The sequence below is a fragment of the Apis cerana genome, linkage group LG1 (genome assembly GCF_029169275.1).
Source record: "Apis cerana isolate GH-2021 linkage group LG1, AcerK_1.0, whole genome shotgun sequence".
NCBI classification, from domain to species: Eukaryota; Metazoa; Arthropoda; class Insecta; order Hymenoptera; family Apidae; genus Apis; species Apis cerana.
In genome coordinates, this window is record NC_083852.1 from 25118736 (window position 1) to 25145837 (window position 27102).

The 27102-nt window shown below is 38.3% G+C and overlaps 1 protein-coding gene across 1 annotated transcript in view; it reads right to left on the reverse strand.

The window, feature by feature from the left end:
• The window catches only part of LOC108002113 (uncharacterized), a 171250-nt gene that overhangs the window by 21973 nt on the left and 122175 nt on the right, over positions 1-27102 (reverse strand). Inside the window, exon 3 of the mRNA XM_062086141.1 lies at positions 19725-19869. Within this exon, the coding sequence (XP_061942125.1) occupies positions 19725-19869 (145 nt within the window). The remainder of the gene's footprint in view (positions 1-19724; positions 19870-27102) is intronic.

Below are 27102 nucleotides of genomic sequence, written 5' to 3' on the forward strand. Positions count from 1 at the left end.
AAGCTGAAAAGGCGATATCACTGTGGCGAGGCGACGACGGGAGAAAATGGAGCGATTCATCTTCGATGTCGATATTCCTCGTCCCCATCAACAAACGAGTTATCATACACGGCCTCTCTCGCGATATTTGTATAAAAGAATTTTGCGATGCGAGCATATCGAGTATTCACCCCATCTCGATAAATCGAACCATCACGCGCGACGTCCTTTTATTAATTAATCCGGAACGATCGACGGAAGGGTCGGATTAATCTGTTGCGAGGAAAGGTAGGAGCGCCGATCGACGAGGAAGAGATCGTCGAGGGAGGAGGGGAAATGAATAAAACATAGGATATTACTCGACGATCAATTGGCCGTTGGATTATAAACGTATTCCTCCCATTTATGTGCCGCGGTAATAGCGTTTGGAAGGGCGCGGAATGCTTTGTAGGAGAGAAGTCTGGGATCGGTATCGCGACCCGATGCTAATCGATGAAAACAAGGCGAAACGAGAGAGAGGGAGAGGGAGGAGGGTGGCCTGCTCGAAACGGCGCTGTTTAACTTTCCCGATTGCCTAATAATTTAACGGAGTGGGCAACCGGCGAATCCGATGCAATTTGCTCGACACACTCGATGAAATTAACAGTAGTCGCAGTTTGAGCAAACCGCCGCGGCTACTAACCTTCTCTTTCTCTCTCCCTTCCTCCCCTCCCCCTTTCTCTCTATTTTCCATTCAGTAATGACGAGGAGCAAACCGTGAGAGACTTAGTCGTGACGATTGTGTTTCACGTGGGTGTGCATTGTTTGCGAGTTGGATTCGCCGTTGGTTTGACGTTAACAATCGAATTCCACGATCGATTAACGCTTTTCGTGCACGCGTGTACACCAGTCGTTCCTCGAACGAACGGGATCACTTTTCGAAAGTGAGACGTTGCTTCTGAGGAGTCAAAGTAACGGATAGACTTCTATCTCGAAATGGGTGAAACAATGAAACGGGATAATAACGAGTGGAAAGAGTCGGTTGTGGGATTGGTTAAATTAATTACATCTCGTTGAAAGTTGCAAAGTTTCATTCTCGTTAATGGTTAATTCGAATTCGTTGATGGTATTATCCACGAGTGATTACGATTTTAAGTTTCGTCGTTAGATCGATAAAATTATACATCGCGATGAGAATAATAAAATTTACGAGGAGGCTGGTATTCGATGTTATTAAACGTATCGCGTTTCGTGATTCACGAACGATTACGAATCCTATAAAATGTTTCGAACGTTCTGGAATTAGTAGTGTATAATAACACTGACTTACTACTGACATACCGCGTTTATTGATATATCGTCCGCAAATCCGATTGCTGGATTTAATTACAATCCTATTGGATTGTGATCTATCTGAATTGCGGTTAAACCTCTTGCTCGAGCGATATCAAAATAAATTAATGAACAACGCAAGCTATCTAAAATACTAATCGAAACGATACGATTTTTTCTTTTTCTTTCTTTCTTTTTTTTTTTTTTTTTCCTAGGAAAAAGTAACTCTCATTTTTTCACGATCGATAAATTCCATTAAAAATTCTACGGAGAATCTTTATGTACATACCACCAGTAATTTCAAGTAATATTCTTGCAGAAATAGATCCGTATCTATTACACAATTTACCTTAAAATTAGGAAATCTTTGGACCGTTATAATTCCGAAGATAATGACGTCCGTTCAACGAATAAACGATCATTAGAAACAAGGAACCTTGCTCTTTAAGACACTTTTTGATTTATTCCGATACGACTTTCAGTTGCCGAGATATCGTCGTGCAAAGAAAAGAATAATTTTTAATCGTTTATTTTAAATTCGATTAATCGTATTAAAATTAGGAAATCTTTGGACCGTTATAATTCCGAAGATAATGACGTCCGTTCAACGAATAAACGATCATTAGAAACAAGGAACCTTGCTCTTTAAGACACTTTTTGATTTATTCCGATACGAGTTTCAGTTGCCGAGATATCGTCGTGTAAAGAAAAGAGTAATTTTTAATCGTTTATTATTTTCCTCCTTGTCTTTTATTCGGATCTCTCGCTTGCACTTTATCTCGCTGACCTATCACAAATTCTTGGAAAAACAATTCTTGGAAGGACGTAGAAAATTTCCACGAAGAAATGTAGGTCAATAAATCGTGGAACCATTCGTTATTTCAGCATTGTGTTAAGCGCTATGGAAACTTGAATTCCTTGTATCTCGGCAACCGATTGAGATATCGAAAAAGAAAATCAACGATACAATTTCCTTTATCTTCTAAACGGATTTCGACGATTAAATTTTTCGTTCTTCTTTACAAAGATCGTGGTCGAATTATATTTGTGATTTTTTTTTTTTTAAATTTATTTACGGAGATAAATTTTAATCGATAAGTTATAATAATCATGCCAAAATCGATAATAGTATTTTAATGCTTCGATATGATACTTGTTATAGAATGTCAATCAATATTTCTTTCGAAGGAAGTGATTTAACGTGACATATAGATAAAGTACGAGAGATCTGTGAAATCATTTTTATGTATTTTCAAGTCCGAAGGTTTCTTAATCTCACTACCACGCTTAAAATAATCGAATTAATTAATTCTAAATGAAGAAGCGATCTTTTCACGTCCAATTATATTCTCTCTCGAATTATAACGACTAAATGAAATATACGAACCATTTGAATAATAGATAGACAGATGTTACGTAATTTTGCTATCGTAATGAATATTTGAGAATTTCAGCTTCTATGAATAATCAAATAACTCATGAATATCATAATTTTGCTACTAACCAAAAAATAAATTGGTTTTCCTTCCTTTTTTAAAAAATTACCATTCTCTTCTACTTTTTAGTTTTATTCACCGACACGAAATAACGTCGAATATTTTTGACATATCGATAATTAGATCCCGCAGATATTATAAATTACTGCCGTATAGAAAGATAGATCGTAATTAAAACACTACGATCCAAAGAGACGTTATTTCTAGTTCAGCACTCGTTTCTTTTATTGTTAAAGTTAAAACAAATGCGTATCATCATTTTCCTATCTTTTATATTTGTGCGTTTGGGGGAAAAAGAAAAAAAATAATACGACCTCATAGAAATTATTGAACAGAAGGATTTATCGAATCGTAAAATCGTGCTCCATCGAAAATAAAAATATTACTGGACAACAATAGCAATAAATATAACGATCGTTTATAGTTGTCCCTCAATTGAAACGTTAATAATTGACATCATTTCTACGTATTAATAACAATCATTGTTCTAACGAAACCTGCTATTTTCATATTCAATAACCGTATAACAGAATGCTGAATCGAAACGATCCCTGGGGATCAATGAAACTCATAACGAAATATTGTTCTCGTAAACGTGGCTACAAACGTGATTTCGTACGGTATATCGTAACCGATGAATTTTACACGGAATTCGGACGACGCTCTTTCCGGTTTATACAGTTAAACACCGTTTAAGGTCCACGTGGACTCGATGCATAGAGCGTCATCGAAAGCGTTGTAAAACACACAATCATTTTAAAGCGCCGTTACGATTCTCTTCCATTCCCCCTCTCTTCGACCTTTTTTCGGTCGATATTCCGAAAGGAGAAAAAGGAAAAAAAAAGTTTCGACAAATAACAATAATCGATGTATCCTCCTCCGTTCGATTTCCTTCTTTTTGCCTCGATCTGTCAACAGATCTCGTCGTGAAAAATAACACTGACGGTTGGCCCTCGTTTCGACCGCTGTCGATTATTCGAAACGAAAAAAAACCAATGAAAAAAAAAAACAAGAAACAAGAAAAAGTGCAGAAACTAGAGTTTCGTCTCCTGCCTACGTGTACGACGCGTAATCTGCAAGCTTACCAGTCCCTGCAACGTGTCCCAATTTCCCGCTTCACAGATTCGTACTCGCAAGTTTCCCGGACAACGAGCCGTCAGAATCCCTCGGCTGGCTCCGATTGTCCCCGACAAAAGAACAACGCGGCGTAATGAAAGAACGCAGCCCTGTTTCCTCGACGAAAGAGAGAGAGAGAGAGAGGGTTGCATCGAGGATGCTTGCCGCATCCCTTGCTCGGTCCACGGCATATTCAAGTAGAATTAAACGAGGAATCGAGGGCCACCGCGGGTCGCCAGAAGATTTCTTCGTCGAGGCGACAAAGAATTTCCTTTTCCACTCGGTGTTCTCTGTCCTACATTCGACGAAAGAGGAGAGACTCCGCGCTCGCGTGTCAATGAATATAATAAAGGGCTGGTTATGATAATCAACCAGGATGGTAACGATGAAATATCGTAATTGACCCAGTTTCTCTTCTTCTTCTTTTTTTTTTTTGAGCAAAGTAACGAGAGCTCTTTCGGATTTTTGAAATTTCGAGTCCCCCATCAATTAACGTTACGGACAATATTTGATCGGTCTCCTTCGTTTCAAGAAAGATACGTTTTTGAAATTTTCCAAGCTCGTGTAATTGACCCAATTTGCAAGGGAAGTAGTTGGAATTGTAGGTTTTGGAATTTTTGAAATTTCAAGTCCTCCGTCAATTAATATGGACGTTGACGACGATATTTGATCAGTCTCCTTCGTTTCAAGAAAGATACGTTTTTGAAATTTTCCAAGCTCGTATAATTGACCCAATTTGCAAGGGAAGTAGTTGGAATTGTAGGTTTTGGAATTTTTGAAATTTCAAGTCCTCCGTCAATTAATATGGACGTTGACGACGATATTTGATCGGTTCGTTTCAAGAAAGATACGTTTTTGAAATTTTCCAAGCTCGTGTAATTGACCCAATTTGCAAGGGAAGTAGTTGGAATTGTAGGTTTTGGAATTTTTGAAATTTCAAGTCAATTAATATGGACATTGACGACGATATTTGATCGGTCTCCTTCTTTTCAAGAAAGATACGTTTTCGGAATTTTGGAAATTTGAATAATTGATCCAATTTGCGAAGAAAGTGGTTTGTATTGTAGTTTTTTAGGATTTTTAAAATTTCGAGTTTATCGTGTCCTCAATTAAGGAGAGCGAGACGTTAACGATGGCGACGAAAATAATCGGCTCGGTTGGCACGATTCACGGGGAAAAATTATATCTCGGGAATAATTCGTAGCTCTTATCGTGGAAAATGATTGGCGGGGTAGTGGAGCAAGTGTAGTCGAGCAACAAATTCATTTCATTTGTAATTGAAGTCGAATTTCAACAAAACTTCAAAATCATCCCCAATGCGATTAATAAGCACGAATAATTAAGTTTCGTTTTGATTAAATTTCAAAACAACTTGATTTTATATTTAACGTTTAATCAACTGCCAGATTTTCCGTGCAACTACTGCATCCTAAACTCGACTAAACTCCCTCTTCATTTCCACGACGACTCTCATCGTGTCACGCGTGTGTCCCCATCCAACATCCACTTCACGCGAATTTCATCTAAAATTCCAATTACGCTTCGTTCTTCTTCCACGATCCTAAACACGCACCAATTACGAACAAAGATACGGTTCAACGAAAATAATCGATAAAATTATGTACAATAGCGACTGTACGACGATTTGGGACGAAAGTGAAGTGGAATACTTTATAGGAAAAAAGTCTGATTTTTCTCACTTTCAGAAAGAAAGTGTTCCAGTCTCGTTGCGGATTCCATGGATTCTCCGCATTATATAGGAACACCAACAAACACAACACGGCTTGTTGTCGTACGAATTCAACAATTCGCATTTTCCAAGGTATCCCAACTATGCCCCCATTCCTTCCTCGCTGTTCTTTTCACCGAAATCCCGCTCTTTCGTCCATCGACCGCCATTCATAACTTCCGGCCAGAATTCGTGCGGCAACCATTCGTTTCTAGAAATAGTTTCCCTCATAAACGTGAAAACGCGTTTCCATTCCGAAATAGAAAAATATTCGTGGAATCTAGTTACCGTCGAACTTCGGGGAAAATTTTCGCAAACACCATTTCCTCGTCCCCGCGAAAAGTTTCTCGTTACGCTTGTTTCACCAACAATAACGGCAATAAAGAAGAAGAAACGTAAAAAATTGATGGAATAAACGAATAAAAATAGTTACAACGTACTTAAGTTTCGAACAACACGGTGCAAAACTAAGAATCAACGCTGCTGATCGCTCAATGATCGCGTTATACTCGTCGATTCTCGATTCACGATTCGTAAAGGTTGTTCAAAGGATGTACCGATAGCTAAGTTTTGTTTCGAATGAAGAGTCGAACGAGGGAATGAAGGTTACGTCGTCGTGTCGCTTGCAATCGAATCGACCGATTTCGATTTTTACACGCGAAGATGAATTTTCTTTTCACGAATGGATCGAAGTAATTTTTGGAAGTTGGAGGGTATAAACGGGAATCACGACGGTACTGTTATTTGTTCGATCGCAAGAGATAATAGAGTAAGTTCTATCTGGAACACCGGGCCGATAGTTGCTGAAACTCTGACGGACGAGAGCGAGCACGATGTGTTTGCGGAGAAAATTGGGGCGATCGATCCCTTCGTAAAATTTTTCTCCTTAAATTATCGATATCGTACGAATAAATCTTGGACGAAAAAAATTCCTTGTTCTTTAGCCTTATTTGAACGAGAGTTGTTTACGCGAATTATCGTATCGATCAGGATAATATACGCGCGTTCCAAGTTAAAGCGAATGGATATGATTCTCGGTTATCGATTAATTATCATGGAGCATTAATAAATTTCACAGGATTTATTCGTCAAATAAAAATTAATTACCACATAATCGAGTCGAATCGCGTCGAAACAAATTATACGATAACGATAAATAACAAATTTGTTATCACGAGTGCCGTGCATTTAATAATCCGATCGTTTCACTTTCAAAAGATTCTAAATGCGAAACAAAATCCTCCGATCAACCGAATTGTAATTCCAAAATTATATTTTTTTTATTTCTCTCCAACATCCAATCTCTGCGCCGTTATGATAAATTTATCATTACGAACGTACGAATAAACAAATTTGTCATCACGATGCATTTAATCGTTTCACTTTCCAAAGACCCTTAACTTAAATACGAGCAGCAAAATCCTCGATTGAATTGTATCCAAAATTATATTTTTTTTAATCCCACATAAATTGCTAATGACGATAATTTCCTCTGTTTCTCTCCAACATCCAATCTCTCCGTCGTTATGATAAAATTTATCGTCACAAATATACAAACTTCTACACTTGTTTGCGCAATAAATAAATTTGTCGATGCGTTTGATGATCCGATCATTTCACTTTCCAAAGATCCCCATTTAAATACGAGGCAAAATCCTCGATCGAATTATATCTAAAATTACATTTTTCTCCCCAATCTCTACGTTATCCTTATGATAAATTGATCGTTACAAACGTCAGAAACAAAATACTGTTTGCGAAATAAATAAATTTCTCATGATATTTCGGTGCACAAACAAAATGGCTCGCCTCGAAAATCATGTTTTTCCCAAATCGCAATAATTTCTCCACATTTTCCTTTTCAATCTTATATTCCGTTTGTGCAACGCGACTCACATGGCGTTCACAAGGCGGTGGATGCACCGGCCTAGACCGGCGGAATTAGGCTGGGGGAATGATTTCCATAGGGATGACTTCCATACGTATCCATCAAGCCGCCGCTCCGGCGCAACCTTTGTGCCTCGATGCTCGTGCACGGTTTCCGGCGCAGGCTGCTCGCGTCACAGAATTCCTCCACAGAGCGCTAATGTGTTTATGCATTTGGCCAGCCCATGGGCCGGTGCTCGACACGGGTGTGTGCGCCTTGTGATTCGTGTAAATGTCAGAATTCTAAATGTAAGTTGATGGATGATCGTGATGGGCGGGCATGAAAGGCCAAGTGTCTTACTTCCAGTTAATCTTTCGGATCTTTCTATTTCCTCTTCCTCTTTCTCTCTCCTTCGAGAGACCATATGTTGCGCGCGTTGTTACAAGATCGAATATAACACGACTCGTTATCTTGCTTTAATTTTTAGAAAAATAGATTTTACAGGCTCTTCAGGAAAGAAGTATTGATCTATTTATTATATGCGAGAAATGGAAAGATGTACTACTAAATTGAAGTTCGTAAAATTTACCATACGAAAGAGGAGAAAAAGGGGAATATATCTCTTCGTTTCGCGTTATATTTTAATAATTTATAATATTTCTTGTCTTCCATAATTCCTCGACAAAGGAATGATTAATTCGCGTTTATCGTTTACACCGGTGAGAAATTACGCAAATTTAAACGTGAAAAAAAAAAAAAGAAGAAAATATCCACATATTTCTTTCATATCAAGACTTCCACGTACGATTTTCAGTTGCGAAGCGAGGTGTAGCGTAGCGAGGGAAAAAAAGCGAGCTGATAAATGAGAGACACGTCTCATTTGCGGTGGAAATCAGGCTTTCACGTTTCCACGTAACATTTTTCAAGGAAGAAGGTCGTAAACACGTTGGAAACACTCGTTCCTTCCCTCGGTCGTGGCCATTAGCCACGGCGCGGTTGACGGGGGAGGGGACTCTGCGGCCACGATGGAACAGGGGTTGCGCTTATCGAACGCGAGGGGTGCATCGCCGCCCGATTTAAGGCAAACGTTGCGTGCAAAAGCGCGTTTCGGATCGGCGACGTGGTAATCGAATCATCGTGCCTTGTTCTACCCGCCTTTCTGCTTAACCCTGACGTCACCACCAGCGTTTCGATGTCCTTCTTCAACCTCCACCACCCTATCGTCCACCTGTGTTAAAACCGCGCCCGTTTACCTACAACTTATGCTTATGGAAAATGAATTCATCTTGCTTCCTCTTTTATAGTATATCGAGATTAAATCGTGCAATAATTGAATATAAGGACTGCAAATTAAAATTATACGAATGAATAATGTAATTATAGAATTAGAGTTTTGTATCGAGTGGAACTTGTACGTCCACGTGTGTACATTTTGCTTCCCCTTTTTATTCTTTACGCGTGTATCGAAATTAAATGGGAGAAATTGAATGGAAGAGCGCGAATTGAAATTGTGAATGAAGCATAATTAGAGAATTGTACAGGTTTAATTAATGATATCGCGTCTTGAAAATAACTTCGTTATTCTATTATTTATATACGCGTACATACATTGGAATTAAATGATGTTACGAGATGAAAATAGAATTGCAGAATTATAAATTTATACACCGTGCTTCTTTCTTTGGAATTTGATATTGTTCATCGAAAATGAGTTCACTCTGCTTCGTCTTTTATATATATACGGATATATATATATGCACATATCGAAATTAAATCGTATTGCAAAGTAGAAATAGAATGATATATTTGTCAAAAATTTTAAATAAATTTATAGAAGATATAAAATAGAGCAAAACGTTATGATCGATCATTTTGCAGAATAGTCGATAGACATTTTAATTTCTATGGAAAGTTATTTAAAGTAGATTAAATCACAAATCAAAAAACTCGAACAATAATCATAAAACACGCTAAAATAAAATAAAATGAATAATGGAGATATCGGGTGTTTGCCGCTCAAATATTCCCTGATCCCTAAAAGGACAAAGCGGAATCATCATGCGCTACCCTTGTTTAAGGGATAACCAGACCGCAACCCATTCGGAAGTTACAATTAGTCGAAATCAAGAGACGCCATTGTTACCCCTGTTCCCAGAACACACAGCATAATTTCCGGTTATTTCACTACAAACGGACTCGTGTAAATCGTCTAATTGTATACGATCATTGGCGCATAACTAAATTAACAAAGATCTTTGATACTACGAACAGAAAACAGATACTCCACGATTATCTCGATAAAATTAGTACACACAGCACAGTTCAACTTCTCTAGTGTTCTCGATATAAGAGAGTATTCCCGTAATCGTAAAAGGAGCGTCATGGTCCCTGGTGAATCGAAATTATCGTGGTTCGATTTAAGATCTCGAAAACGAGGCGTGGATTCATCGGCGAGGACACAGCGCCTCAGTAGAAATGGAAAAAATGGAGCATTGGGAATACTCGAGTGGAGTTCGCAAGCCGATTGCGTGATCGTTTCGATAAACTTTTTGATCTATTCTTCGAGAGAAAGAGAAGAGAGAGAAAAAGCGTGGAGAATGATAGAATTTATTTCGAAACGATGGAACAAACGATTAGAATTAGAACGTTGGAGCAGCGAAGAAATAAGGATACGTCGAAGATCACGGTGTGAAAGAAGAGGAGATTAGAAGAAAAGATCGGTATATTTACGGAACGGTGTCTGGTTTTCAGACTTTGCAGACTGGCGCGCAGGTGAGCACGGTGCAAGGCAAAGTCGAATTAATCGAGCGTGTGCCAGCTCAAGTGCACACGTTACACCATTTGTCAACAGTTCCATCGCAGGCCACAATAGGCAGATAATTCCCAAGTATAAAATTAATTACGCCGTTGTACCAGCTTCCGTCCCGACGTCCCTTTTCTCTGCTAACCTCCGGATTCCATTGTAATTATTATCCCAATGGATCCGGCCACCTCAACGTCGCCACGGATTAATATTGCATTAGCGTTATCGATCTCAATGGATGGCTGGCCTCGCATACGCGGAGGGAATTTATCTTCCGCGATTTTCGCCCGAGTGTAATTCAATTACACCCGGTTTCGTATATAATTTCTACGCATTAAATGAATAACGAGAAAGCGAGACGTCCGTCGAATTTTCGAGCGAAATCGATCTAATGTTGCGTCCACATTACGGCCAGAAGTTTCCCTACGACTCTGCTTAACCTGTACTTTGCTTAGCATATTTTCACCTTGTCCTCTTTCTACGTTTCCTTTGTTGAAACAGTTCTTTTTTGTTTAACTGTTTTTTGAGAAGCGAATGTACGAATTTGAGCATGTCGAAATATTGGATCAGCTTTTGGAGAAGATTCTATCGATGAGAGTATTCGACGGTTTCAAAATTCAATAATAAAGTGGAAGCAGAGTTGGACATATTTTCAATGACAATTTTTCAGCATTTGGGTGCAATGGGTAAAATGAAAAAATTGAAAAGGAAGATCAAAAATTTCCATTTTTGAATAGAATTATAACTTTTAGTGAGAAATGGATACACGATGTGAATAATGGTTGAACGCTAATGAAAATTACGGTCGAAAAAATGTTATGGTGAGCAGCATATCTATTGTCTAGAAATCGATTAACGAACATTTAGTTAATAGACATAAACTTATTCTTCCGCATGACAGCGCTCGACTATATACCATACTCACCAATTATATTTCAGATTATCACTCGTTTCGCCATTTACAATTATTTTTAGGAAATAAAATATTCGACGAAGCTGTATCTCGTTGAAAGAGGATCACTAGAAAAGGCAAAAGATTAATAATTTCACGTGGCACGATCCGATCATATTTCTGATGAACCTTTTCGCGAGCAGAATTGACAACAACGCGTTAAAAAGTTCGTTAAAAAGTTGGTTGGAAACGAAATAACACGTAACGATTTTACGCGAACGAAACGCGTTTAATTAAGCTCGGTGATAACAACAGATATTTCCGTGAAATATCCGCGAAAATATTAATTATCTCGGGATTTTACAAATTTTTCCCGAGACAAAGTGTAAGATCCCAATTCTTATCGGTACATTTCAATACGTAATTCCCTCTCCCCATCATCCATCAAGGTTAATTCCTCGCGCGTCTTTCGCGACATCCGTTCGAGATTAGCCGTGTCCCTCCAGCGCGATGTGTACAACAAGGCAGGCCGAATTGGCTCTAACCAAAGGATTAAGCCAAAGCGAAATTCATAGGATAATCCTCGGGAGTCCGAGTCAATTAAGTCGAAGCGGAGACCGTGTCGGATGGCTTTCCCCTCCAATCCTCCAGATCCACCACCGTATCGAAATTATAGCGAATATCCTTTCCACCTTGTTTATCTTCTTTCTTAACTTCTTCCTCCTCCTCCTCCTACTCCTCTTTGGAGAAAAGTGCGCGGAATCACAAACCGGGCATTCCGAGATAGCCGGTAATTTGATCCTGGAACGAGATACAAGCGATACGAGCCACGTATCCTTTAATGGATCCAAGAAGAAAGAATCCAACGATCCAGCTGGCCAGTTTATGCCAGGTATAAAATGAACGGGGGATGAAACATGGGAAAACTATCCTCCAGAGATGTTGGAGGGATTGCTTCCTCCCCCATGATCTCGGGGAATCGCTAAGAATTCATCGATAACTCGTATCCGTTGGTTCAGATCACTTTCTACGGGGAACGGATAGGTTCTAAATGATTGTTTCCCTTCTTTTTTATTTTTTTATTTTTCCATCGAACGATACGGAGATCGTACTCATCTCTTTTATCGAAAATTCTTGAAACAATTCTTGTGTGTTCGGTATCGAGGAATCGTAATCGAAGTACTACGGAATCGGCGAATATCTCCATTTTCTCGAGATAATATCGTTACAAGTAAGTTCCCTCGAAAAGAAAAACTTGGGTAAATTTAAGGATAAATTCTCCGGTTCTAAATGGTTCTAAATGATCGTTTTTTTTCTATTTTACCATCGAATGATACGAAGATCGAAAATTCTTGAAACAATTTTTGTATCGAGATTTTGGAAATCGTAGTCGAAGTACATGGGAATTGCAGAATGAATCTCGACTTCTCGATTCATTTTCTCGAGATAATATCGTAGCAAGTAAGTTCCTACGATATTAAGACAAATTCTCCAATTGTAAATAATTCTAAATGTTTCTTCTCTTTTCTTTTTTCTATTTTACCATCGAATGATACGAAGATCGAAAATTCTTGAAACAATTTTTGTATCGAGATTTTGGAAATCGTAGTCGAAGTACATGGGAATTGCAGAATGAATCGAATATCTCGTAATTCTCGACTTCTCGATTCATTTTCTCGAGATAATATCGTAGCAAGTAAGTTCCTACGATATTAAGACAAATTCTCCAATTGTAAATAATTCTAAATAATTGTGTTTCTTTTCCTCTCTCTTTTTTTTTATTTTTCCATCGAATGAAACGAAGATCGTACTTATATCGATTTTTTCTCGAAACAATTCTTGTGTAGTCGAAGTATTACGATGAATCGGCGAATATCTCGTAATTCTTAAACTCTCGATTCATTTTCTCGAGATAATATCGCGAAGCGTAGCGAGCAAGAAAAGAAAAATTAAGGGTAAATTTAAGGATAAATTCTCGAGTGGAGGAAATTAAAAACATCGGGATCCTAAATTACAGCGCTCACGTGCTCACGGGATCGATGCAATCTCGACTCTGCTTATCTCGCAATATTATCATCCTTTGTAACAACCTTGTGCAACATATTTCTTCATATACAAGGAAAAGCTTATGGTGTTTACAGCGATAGAGAATGAGGACGATAAGTCTCGCTGTAAAAACAGAAGTTATTCGCGTTATCGCGGGGCAAAATTATAGGGCAAACAATGTTAATTATTCGTGTAGAACGAATGGCCAACAACTCGATGAAAATTTCGTAATAATTTCATGGCCCGCCGTTAATTTCCATTTAAGATGTTAACGGAAGATATTTGGTAAATCGCTGATTAAGTAATTTACATAAGCCGAAAGATAACGCAAGGGAAAATGAATATAGGGACTAACGTGGTCTAAGTTTTCTCCGAGTTAGTTGTTCAAATTTCCCGTGAAATTTTTAAATATTTTTAAATTTTCCATGGAATAAAATTCTTTTTTCTTCTTCTACTAATATCAACACTTGGAATAATAAAATCATTACAATTTATTTCAGTGGAAAAGGGAATAATATTTCATCGCCGACTATTTACCTTGCCGAAACATATATTTTTATTAAATTTTACTCCGGTTTATATTTTTATTCCACGGCCGCGATCACGAAACCCTCGATACACGTTGATTCTCCACTTATCATCTCGCTTATATTTTCTGATCAAATAATTCGATTCACCCGAAACTTAATTTTAAATATTTGCACGAATCTATAATGTTCTACCTTCGTAGAGAGAAAGCGTAGAGAAAGAGAGAGAGAGAGAGAGAGAGAGAGAGAGAGAGAGAGAGAGAGAGAGAGAGAGAGACAAAAAGAGATAAAGAAAGAGAGAGAATAATTGAACGGTGCAAACAATCTGACCTCGTTCGTAAATTTTCGACAAATGATTCGATTTTAATTTAGCCATCGATCCACATTCTCGATTAACGAGATCGTTGTTGATGCTCTGTCCAGGACAAACTCATTCGAGATCTTGAAATCGATTAATTCTTGAACAGCATAGCAATTACATACTGTGGATTTCTTGTGGATATCGTGGTGAAATAATGTTAAGTTTAAAAAGTAAACAAGCAACGCCAATACCAATTTAATTTTGATTAATATTATTATTATTATTGATATATTATTCTATCGTTATTAATTTCGTTGATTAATTTTTATCGATAAACCGGCTGAAATTTTCATTACCTTTCCAACTTTTATTTTTTCAAATAAAAAAAAAAAATATCATTGTATTTACTCATGTTCGTACGATAAAAGTAAAGATTGATTCAATAACCGCACAATAACACCGCAGAGATTGATTGGCAACGAAATAAAAGAATCGAGCAGAAGAGATACAAAAATTAATTGGTTTCCTGGACTATCGATCTTTATCTTCCCTTACAAAATCCCGCATTTACATTATTCTCCGAATCTTCCGATTCCATATTTTCACACGCAAAAGACAAATCGATAAAATTAAATTAAACTTGGCTCTTTCCCTCTTCTCGGTTCGAAAGAAATTCCAAAGGACGCTCGTCTCCAAAACAAAGAGAAACGATCTCTCGAGCCAAAACCTCGACAAATACCTCCCCTTGCATATACACGCGCGAAAGAAGACGAGCGGAATCGATTCGCAAGAACGTGGCGAATCCGCGATATTGAAAGCGTGGAATCGATAGCTGCGGATCCGGACAGAAAAGAGGGGAGGAGGGAAAGATTGAACGCGAGTCCAAGAATTGAAGTTCCGCGGGGAGGAAAGGAGGAAACCGATCTCTCTCTCTCCCTCTCTCCGTGGCGGGCGCGGAAAATGGCGGTGAATCATCCCTTATTTTTCGCGCGCGCCGATTTGAAGAGTTCCCGTCGTTTGTCTTCCGCGCGGATACCGACAACTCGTCGAAGATGTCGCCTCGGCGTCTTATCGAGGGCCGGCTGCGAATGGCGGCAAGGGAGGCTCTTTGCCGCGACTTTTCTGATTGATGATGGCGTTTTAATGGCGCCGCTTGTACGATCATCTGTTATGCGGATGCAACGCCGATAGATTCCACCGCCTGATTTTGAATAATAGGATGGAACCGTCTAAACTGGCTGCGATCCATCTTTGACAACTTCGAAAGTACGACGTTTCTACGGCGCACCAGAAGTTGGCGCATCAGCAGATAGCTTAATGAGGTTAGATATTTTTATAAGTTCGAATTTGGTGGTAGAATCGAGGTGTTTCAATTTTTCGTTTCAATTCCATTTGTTCTAGTTTATATATAAATATATATTTCTAATAGTGAAAAGTTGGGGAGATAAGATTTAACGAGGTTAGGTATTTTTATATCTAGTTGTTTTCATCGTGAGAATTTATGGAGGCAATTTAACGAGGATATTTTTATAAGTTCGAATTTGATGATATAGGCTTTTAAATGAATTACAAGACTCGAAAGGGTTTCGCGTGGAATTTTTTTCAAAGGATAGAGAACATTTTCATTTCAATTCAATATCTTCCCGTATCAATTTCTCTAGCTTCTTTCATTCCTTTAATTTCAATATCCGAAAATATCGAACAACGGTGTCTCGTGCCTCCCTTCGGCATCTATCATTCTGAAAAAACGAATGTATATTTGAAAAAAAAGGGGGAAAAATGGATATGGATCGAGTCCAAAAGTGCAAGAACGGGTAAGTGGTGGGCGGAAAATAATGCGGTGCGCAACAATTTCAAAAGGTTGGGCGAGCATGAAAAGTCAAGCAAAACTCACGTGAACAAACACGTGAACGAAGCTCGCCGATATTCCAGCCGCTATTCGCCTCATTCGCGTGGATAAAATGGAATAAAATTGACGGCATCCCCTGCGTAATTTTACAATTAATAATTCTTGTTAACAATTCTCTTTTAATAATTCTGTTCGATCTCGTCAGGTTTCTTGGTCGTCGAGAGTCGACAGATGTTGGTCGAAATCGTTAGAATCGTTAGAAAGGAGTCTTCTCTTCCTTGGTCTCTTTCGGGACTTGGACAAATTACTCCGTTAATGCAGTGTTTTATAGGCATCGTATGAAAAGCTTTACGTGAAAAATAGGTAATCGATGGCAGGCCGGCTTAGCCGGGATACGCTCGGCCTCTCCTCGGATTGATTTTTCAATTAAAACGGCTCCCACCGAAAATCCATCGCGCCTCTTAATGATTCTTTTTTTTCCTTTCCCTCTTTTTTTCGTTAGCATGCTCGATAGTCGAGCTCGTTTTTTCTTTTATTCTTTTTTTTTAATCCTCGAACAAGGTTCGAACTTGTATCGTTCGATATAAATGTTTTGATAATGAAAATAAAAAAGAATGTAATATCTGATATACGTTCGACGATATACACTTAATAACTTAATAACCGCGTGTTAAAATTTTCAATGCTGCGATAAATGGCGTGAGAATGATGCGATAAAAATGTATTCCACCATGATAAAATGCATTGGAAAAAAAGTTATTAAATATTAACCAGTTTCATTAAAAAAAATATTTTTAAAGATCGCGTAATAAAACATCTAACGATAATTGATGATCTATCGTAAGCAGCGTCCTCTTCCAAAATCGCGATATTTCACGAGACATTGAACACGTGAAAATCCTATAATTCTCCACGCAACATACCATCACGGTACAAACTGCAAAACGGCCTCGCATTGGATCGCGCTAATATTGCCTACAACAATTCCTTGCTCGCGTTGAAACGCATCCTGTCATGTCTGGGCGAGAAGGAGCTTTCGTGATTCCAGACAGTTTGGAATTTCTCGAATTGCATCACGTACAAAGCACACGGAGATGCTTCACGCCAAACGAAAATCGAACGATATCCATTGCTTCAACGACCAATGTAAACATTTTGAAACAATCTACGAATGGTTACATTCATCGAACGATAAACAAATCCATTCGTCGAAAAAAAAACAATTCTTTGAAAATAATAAATTTCACTTGTACAATAAGGTGTTTAAATTCCGCCGTTAATTAATTTCACACGTGAAAATATTTGTTTCGTTTAAAACGTTTTCTTGAATGTATATATATATATATATATATATATATATACATTCCATCGACGAACGATTTCAACTAAATACCAATCGTTAAGAGAGGATGGAGTTTTCACTGTGCCGTGTCATGAATTATTCAACCGATATACGAATTTTAAAGAGTATGTGTTAAAACGCGTATGCCGAATTCTTGATTCATTGCCACGTGTTATGCGAACCGAACATTTTTCACAACAACTGTTAATAATTCTGTGAAATAAACGGAATTTCCATCGTGTGCGTTTCCCCGCACAAATAAAGGGAGATTTCGTATCGGAAAAGAAACGAGTATCTCCTCTCGTCCGATTTGCCCGATTGACACACTTTTTATTTTAATCTCATCTTCCAGTCCATAAAACTTTTACGAATACCCGTTCACAAATTCATTTATAATTTCGAGCACGATTTCGAAACGATCCCCATAAATTTCCCACGGCATCTCTAAAATAATAAATAATACTCGGAGACAAACCGTTATTCGATGCAGCGCAACGATATATTTATACCGAATATTACGTCATTTTAAATACCGTACATTTTCATTAATTTCACCAAAACGTTCAATTTGTTGCGCAAGCTTTATAATAATTTATGTCGTAGCTGTCACACAGCTGGCCCTGACACCTGTACAACATTATTTCCACGCATAATCGCCATTGAAATTATCGAATCGAGTCCCCCTTGTCCCTGATATATCCTTCCAGAAGAAATTAAAATTAGAATTGTGTTATCCAACTGCGCGAAGTGGATGCAAGCAGTTGGGACGCGACCAGGTTTTTTCTCCTTTCTTTCCTCTCTCCGTCACTCTCGACTCCAACTTTTCGCGAGAGATACCGAGAGCAGGAAAATAAATTCCGCGAGTTTGGCTTTAATTTATCGCGGTGCGACAGAGCACGGGAATTTCCACGGGATTTTCGACCGATCTTACCGAGTTTCCACGAGGAAGGGAGGGGGAGAGGGATTTTACAGGGGCGGATGACGGTATTATCTTTCGGCTTGGCGTTAATTTAAAATTACCGGGCAGAGAGCATTGAGACCACGACGCGAAATAACGAGCGGGCCGGTAATTTGGGGATCGTTAATAGGAAGCGTCGTTAATTTACCGTTTCATTTATTCCCCTCGTCTCCCCCCCGTTTAATTATAATTACCGCTTTATTTATCCGTCACGGCTTGTCCTTGCTACTTCGTAATTGCCACCCTTTTCCAGCCTTATCCCTTCGATTCGATGCCTCTCGCGATCGATCGGTCGATCGATGCAGATGTTTCGACGATGCTTCGGTTAATTTAACTTTAGGATAGGAGATAAGAACGTTAGAGGTTGAATGGCGTTGAATGGGTTAAGAGAACCCGTTTGAAAAGGGAAAAAAAAGAGAGAAAAATTTCCTCACTTTTCCCATTTCAATTTTGTTATTGCACGAACAAACGGTAAACTTTGATCTTTCTAGAATTATTAAATTTATGTATATTTTTGAATTCACGATCGTAGCGTGATTGTAATGTATTTATTACAAATTACTGAATTATTACTAATAATTATCGAAATAAAAATCGATTAACGAGATCAAACTCTCAAGACCATCTCTCTCTCTCTCTCTCTCTATATTGATAGTATGGTAGATGACACGAAAACGGGAAGATATACCGTTATTATCGAAAGAGTGGAGACTATTTTACAAAGTGTTTCTTCGTCGTCCATGCCGGTTCCCTTAATCACGGTGCATTAAGCACTTCATTAAGTCGAGCCAACCGAAGTAGAACATACTTCAAAAGGGAAAAAAATAAAAAAAAAAGAAGAAAAAAGAAAAAAAATTTGCTTTCACGAATCGAAGCAAGATAGGGGGACCGTCGTTTAATTTCCTTTCAGAAAGTCATACGAAACGAAAGCTTCGCGGTTCATTTCATTCTTTAATCAGACATCTTTAACTTCAATTTGCAAGAAGCTATTATTCCTTCTCCTTACCTTTGTTCGCGGTAAATCGCATAAATTGAGATGTATAGCTAGGGTGTATCGCAAATTTCGAAAAGAGATAAAATTTCAAAATTTTACAAAGAGGCTGGTACAAGTTTGCAAATATTGTTAGAACGAAATGAAAAATTCAGCGGTGATAAATTTTAATTACAGCCTCAAACTCGAGCGAAACAACTTGAGCGAAACTTGAACGTCTCTACTTAGCGAAACGGCCAAAAACTTTTCCCCGCGTATCGCGTTGCACGCAGGCGACGAATAATCTTTTCCAAGTATTTCATCCCCAACAAGTACAAGTACAAACAATATCTCACGACTCGCTGTTCCATCGAGTGCGATAACGCGAAACGAGCAAATTAAATTAATTCAAAAATCGACGATCTTCGAGAGAGAGAGAGAAAAATCATCCCTTTAAAAAACACGGGACGAGGGGAAGCACGATCGCTAGAAAAAAGAGGGAGTAGAAAGGAATTATCACATGGAGAAATGTACTCACTCGGATCCTTGACGGCGGTGATAACGAGGCGGAAGCCGTTCGAGAGGGTGCCCCACGAGTCGGTGACGTATTTCAGTGTCACGAAGTTCGTGCGCGTATAAATCGCGCCCACGGTCTGCTTCGTGTTCTGGCAGGACAGGTCTGCCTGGAAAACAAAAGAAACGCCGCTCGTTCAATGCGACAGTAGTCTTCTTCAGGTATATACGCGTGTACACGTACAGAAGAGGAACAACCTCGTTCTCGTTTCCACGGTTGTTAGAACGCTATTGGACGAGTGGAGGACGAGCGCACGAGACCACGTGACAAACCGACTCGAACCTGTCGCGTTCGAACGACATCGTGCCGCTGCAAACCGTAGACAATCGCGAGATTAACGCGACTCGAGGCGAACAATTGTTCTCGTTCCTTTCGACACGTGCTTTTTCTCCTCTACGTGTCGCTCGCGTGGAAAATTGAAAGAGGGAAGGGATTGGTAATCGCTCGTATCGAACTACACGGATTTATATTTATTGTCTAACCTGATTAGGTTATTCAGTTATCGAACAGGGTGCAAGATTTTAATCTTTAATTTAAAAGTAGGGTATTCGGAAGTAAATTTCGAAACGAAATTTCTTAAATTTCCGTCTCACGCTGCTTTAATCCGTCGAGGCAGAATTTCTTAAAGATCGGCACGCTTAAACCGAAGCTGTATAAGTAAGAGGATAAGTAGTTCCCTGGCTAATGTAACTCGACTTTCGTGATTCCAAGTTCCGGTTCATTACCGGCCAACACGAAGCGTAAGCAAACTTTTAAGTTCGAAACCAACTTCAAATTGTGTGGATGTTTTATATATATGTGTGTGTGTGTAGAGGAAACAGTTTTATTACAGTTTCTGACTAACGCTTTTCGACTCTCTTCGTTACAAATTTATCACTCGTAACGATACATTGTATACAGTCCATACGAATAACGAAGAAGTCGGAAATAACACTCATCGCCATCTACCGTCCGAGCGTTGATATATTCGTAACGTAGACTACATTTGCGCAATATTTGATCAACAAATATAGCGCATACCTATTACTATATTTGTCCAAAAAATAAAATCTTGTTTATCATACACTGTTTCGACAAACGTGTAGCCATTAAAATATCGAGAGCTCTGCAAAATATCGAATAAATTAAGCTAAAGAGAAAATCTATCGAGGAAACTGTTCGTTACCGGATCTTTTAATAACAAAAAACCATCGACCGAATATTTTATTTCATTCCCGGCAATTCACCGATTTTAATCGATTCGTATCGTTAAGGATGATTTATAACGGAAACGCGTTTGGAAATTCAGCCGATTGGAAAAAGGATATCGCGGCTCGGCGATACAGCCGCAATTAATCCGTTGAACAATCACGGTTGTTCGATCCGAACAGCGGAGAAAGGCAATCCTCATGGGATCGCGAAGCGGTGGTGGTTGCACGAAACGACCCACCCCCGAGTTAATTAATTAACCGGACGAAGAATTATCCTGGCACGGTGATCTCATTTGTTTGCCTCAAGACATAATCCGTCCAACACTTGTTGCGTCTTACGATTTAACGAGGAAACCCGGAAACAGCCGGAACCGAACAGGGAAGGAGGGAGGGGAAAAAAAGAAAGAGAAAGAATGAGGAAAGAGAGAGAGTTTGGGGAAAATATAGTTAACCCTTTCGCTAGCGAGAACGAGTCTAGTGGCTCAGTTTCCGTATTGAAACGGTTGTTTGAACACCTCGTAGTATCACGTTGTTGGCGAGTTTCTTCTTGCGAAAAGAAACGTAGGTGTTTTACTTGTTGTTGTTGTGTTGTTGTTGTTGTCGTCGTCGGAGTCGATAAAAGTATCGTAGCGTGGATAATTGGTTGTAAGAAGCGAGAGTTGATAAAAGTGTATTCGATGTTAGTTCGAAAAATAGTTCGAGTAGTATTTGCAACAATGGTCGATGGTTTTAGGAGATTAAGTTTAAAAATGGTGTAATTGTAATAGATTATTTTTTAAAGTAAAATTTATGACAAAAGTATTGCAATTTTTTGCGACACTTCGTGGCCCCCTTTTTCTTTATAAATGTGGAATAATTTATGGGCGATGCGCGATAAATTTTATGACGCGACAGAATTAAATCCCATCCATGGAAGATGAATATACACATACAAAAAGGGATATTTTTCATATGACCGTGTTACATTTTTAAATTGACGGGAACTTAGTACGAAAGACAAAGTTAAACTCTCGTCTAAAGAGATATTGGCACATTTATAATAATATTTAATTATTAAAAATAGAATAGACAAGTAATTTTGTAGGATAAATGACGAATAACGAGGCCCTCGGATTCCGATCGTATTATTTCTATTTCCGTTTATAACAATTCCCCCTCTCAATTGTTATCGCACCCTGTATTTCATTCGCACTCGTTTCCATTTTTCATTTCGCGTTCCTACATACCCACACAAATTCCCTCTTCATCTCTTTCATTTCGGAACAAAGTACGTGGTAATCTGGAAACGATTTTTACGTATATACGTAGAATAGAATAAAATTTCTTTCTCTATTAACCCTTCGTTTCGTGCATGATTTAATCTCCATTTAGGATGTCAGACATCGTATTATCGTTGTTAATAAACCGAAACTTCTATTTCTTACTTCAAAAATAATAGTAATAACGAATAATAATGTTTACATTCCATAAATTTCACGGAATTAACACTCGCTGGATAAGTATTCCATAAATAAGTGACCACGTTCTAGGAAAGCGCGGCACAGAAAGGGTCGTCGTGCTAATAATTTTCTCCGGGTGAGCTGGCTTCCGCGCTGGCTTCGTTATCGCGAAATATTGTTACCGTCCGGCGGTAACGATAACTGTCTTCTTTCTGGCCCAATTAGCGCGGACGAACGGGGCGGTCGAACGTGCGTCAGATAATCCACATTTAATTATCTCCGGTGGCGGGATCGTTTCGAGACGCGGGGATAAACAGGCGGCCGCCCCGGCGTGTAACCGAAATAATTAAAATTCGAGCGCACATGTACACGATTGCGCGGTGCGGTGTATCGGCGCGAATCGGGACAGATTTTCGCGGATAAAGTGATTTTAATTGGGAATATTATTACGTAATATTTCTCTCGAGCCAAGTCTGAAAATCGAGCGCACGCGACGTTTTATTTTTGTTCGAAATATTTTATATCGCGTAAAAATCTTTCGCCCGCTTTACTTATAAACTCGGTAATAACAAGGTTAATGAAATTGTTATTGTTGCGTATTGTTATTCTTCTATCACGGCTCGTCAGAATTATTAATTACAAACGTAGGAGATGAAATATATATATATATTGATTTATTTATCGATGCGATATTTACCGATAGAATACGATTAAAAGAACTGGTGTAAAGTTCAAAGTATAAATAATTAGGAAATACGAGCGACAAAGTTGATATTCAATGATGAGTGTAATGAAAATAATATGATACATCGAAGCTAGGAAAAAATTATACGATGGACTATAAATTTTGTCATAAATATCTACTCGTAATATAGACGGGAGCATTGAAATTACTTTTTCAGGATTCAAAGTTTTCGTAGCGTTTCGTAGAGAAATTATGAATGCGACTGAATGACCTATATTTATTTTTGGAAACGGGTACTACATCCTTCCAGGAATCGCTATTATGTTTTTTTCAAGAATCGTCACTTGTTTCGAGTGTGAGATAGGTCAGTGCGAACGAGAGATCCGAATAAGAGATAAGGAGGAAAATAATAAACGATTAAAAATTACTCTTTTCTTCACACGACGATATCTCGGTAACTAAAAGTCGTATCGAAATAAATCGAAAAGCGTTTTAAAGGGCAAGGTTTTGCGGTTCTAATGATCGTTCATTCGTTCACCGGAAGTGGATATCTTCGAAATTTATAACGGTCCAAAGTTTTCCTAATTTTAATACAGCTAGTCGAGTTTAAAGTAAACGAAAGGATTTAATAAAAAAATATCCTTTCCTTTACAAAAAGATATCTCGGCAACTGGAAGTCGTATCGAAATAAATCGAAAAGCGTTTTAAAGGGCAAGATTTCGCGGTTCTAATGATCGTTCATTCGTTCACCGGAAGTGGATATCTTCGAAGTTATAACGGTCCAAAGTTTTCCTAATTTTAATACAGCTAGTCGAGTTTAAAGTAAACGATTAAAAATATCCTTTCCTTTACAAAAAGATATCTCGGCAACTGGAAGTCGTATCGGAATAAATCGAAAAGCGTTTTAAGGGGCAAGGTTTCGCGGTTCTAATGATCGTTCATTCGTTCACCGGAAGTGGATATCTTCGAAGTTATAGCAGTCCAAAGTTTTCCTAATTTTAATACGGTTTAATAGAGTTCAAGAGCGATAGATAGATTTATTTCTGGAAGAATATTACTTGAAACGATCTTATCAGTGATAAATTGATGTAAAAGTTATCTTGAGCCTTTAATTCTAAAAAGCTTTGAGCTCTAACCGTATTAATGAATCGATTTATCATTGCATACGAAAAAAAAAAATTCTGTTTCGAACTTCAACTTCAGAATTAAACAATATTTATTCAATACAAAAATTTTCATCGCAGCTGCCCAATAAATCACCGATGATCGCCCATGAATACATTCATCCGAAAGAAACGTATGCAAACATATTTTCATATCCCACGCCGTATATACATATGACGATGGTTCGCGAAGCGAGAAGAATCATGCGTTTTGGAGTGAACGTCAGTGATCACCGAATTTTTCGCGAGGAAAAATTAACCGAGGTTCGCACAGTGGAAAATTGCCCCGACCAATCGTCGATAAAAACCTCGTTATTATTGTCAATGACCTCGCCCCGCTCTGTCATGCAATGCGTTACATTCTCACCACCGTGGAGAGCAATAAAAATATTCCTCCAACGCGAAAAACTTTGTTCGTTGCATCGAGAGACTTTCACAAGTCCTATCGTAATCCAAACAGAGATGAGGATTTTCTATGGGACTTGTTGTTACGAATGGCGCATAAGCGGTGTACTCCTATTTCTGTTTCGTTTTCCTTTCTTCTTTTTCTTTTTTTCTTTCAATCGATCAGGCGCAACGTCGTTGCGTGGTGACCGAAAGAAAATTGGTGTAAACATCAGCGTTTAAACTGGTATCTATTATTCGATATCTTTCGACACACATTTTTCAAGGCCTAGTCCATAAAAACGGAGAATTATCGGTGTTGGCAGCCGAGCTCATATTTTGCCCCGGTTAATAACGCGCCACGCGGCGATGTAAACTACCCTTAAAGATATACGCGCTTCCACGTCGGTATTTAATATTGAATCGCGGGAACGATTACCTTTCGCGGGCTGTTTCTCCAGCCAGATAGCAGCCAGGTGTAAATTTAATCTCAAAACGAAAGTTACGCTATATACAGCTGGTGAATTATTCCACGAGACGGGATGAATGTCCTCGATGCCGTGTTAAACGTTGCACGCGTAAAACTTTTGACAAATCGTCCACCATTATTTCCCCATTTCCTTGCTCCTTTCCTTCCTTCTCTCTCTCTCTCTCTCTCCTCTCTCTTTCTCTTTCCACGTTTTTAACGCGATGGAAAATGTTTGCGAACAAAGTGTTTGGCGGGCAATGTTGGAAAGTGACCACGCGACAGAGGCATAAATCGGAAGTGGTAATTGGAAAGGAAAGGAGGAAACGAATGCAACGAATGTTTGCGTCCCCTCTTTTTACGATATTGTTGTTTACTCGAGCGCCGGCTTCTCTACGTGGAATTTTCACGAGGGAATATCTCGGGAGAGAAATTCCTCCTTTTTATCCGTTTCATTTCGCTTGCGAACGCGTTGAAAATTTTAGGAATGCAGCAAACAGAGAAATAACTTACTGATTTTATATCCGAAACTATGCGAATTTTCGTTAACGTTTGGAAAAAAATAGCAACGCGATTCGAAATCGAAACGATTAACGTTACGTTGTCTGTGAATAAATTTTAAAATATGATTTGCAATTCAGTGTAATAAATTGTTAATTAAGAGGATAATGTGAACATGATGTTTTGAAATTTTATTCCGTGTTTCATATCGTACACAGCGTTTCTTGACGCGCTGAAAAAAAAAAAGAAAAAGAAAAAGAAAACGTTGGTTGAAAGAGGAGTGAAACTGTTCCCTGTAAAAGAAAAGGATTCGAAAATTGCGCTCCCCTTTGCGAACGCTTCTCCTCTGACGAAATAATTTACATTTAAATTAAGAGAATCAAAGAAGAATTTAAATTAGATAGAATTCAACTTCTTCGAAGCGAGGAGAGAGAAACAGTAGAAACTTGACGAAACAAAAATACTTTCAAATCCCTCTCTTAACGAAATTTTACTTCCCTTGACAAAATATTTTACTTTCAGATATTCAGCGATACTGTCTCGAAATTAACACGTTCTCTTTCCTTAAAAAAAAAAAAAAAAAAAAGAAAAAAAAACAACACCCTCACCTTAAACACGTATTTAAAATCTTAACATCGTGTTATCGAATTATTAAGCGGCTTTCCATTCTCCATTTATTTAAAAAAAAAAATCTCGTAAAAATTCTAATATCCAGAGATCCAAATAATATCGTCGACGAGTGTACGAATGAAGAGAGACGTACGTGATAAAAACAAAAAAATTGGGAACAACTATGGAAAGCAGGCGACAACAAAATTTAGGCGATTAAGACACGAATGGTTAACGCGGAAGTGGTTGGGGCGAATTTCTCTGTATTATTAGATTTATACGTTCTTTCGCAAGAAATATTCCCTACCATCGTCATACGCCTGGAGCTGTTACTAATTACGAAAGTAATTAACGCTAGCTATCTCTGATTCGGGGTGGATTCGAGAGGTACAATATTAGGGCGGCTATCGCGCGGCTTTCACGAGGTGGAAACGAATCTGGATAGTAGATTTCGATAGCGGTGTCGTAAAATTTCTTCCAATCGCGAAGAGTATTGGTTATTGCGATTAATATTTGACTTTTCGGCTATAAAATAAAGATAAATTTAATCGAGGGGGATATATCGGAGGGTGTTTTATTGTTTCTCTTCTTTTTTTTTTTTATTAGCAGAAATACCACGCACGACGAATGTGTATCGCATATTGTATCGCGCGTGTAAAATAATAATCGTGGAATTAATAAAAGGATGAAAGATGCAAAAGTAATACAAATGACGCGATAAGGAGTGGGGGGAGGGGGGCGAAATTCATTAATCGTTCCACACGCTGAACGCGATATAAATATTTGCACGGATCCGGGAAAATATTAAAATTGTATAAATGAATAAAATGGGAATCAATGGTGTACAAATGTCCACTTATTATAATATTTAAATTTATCGTTATTAATATTAATTATCGAGATAT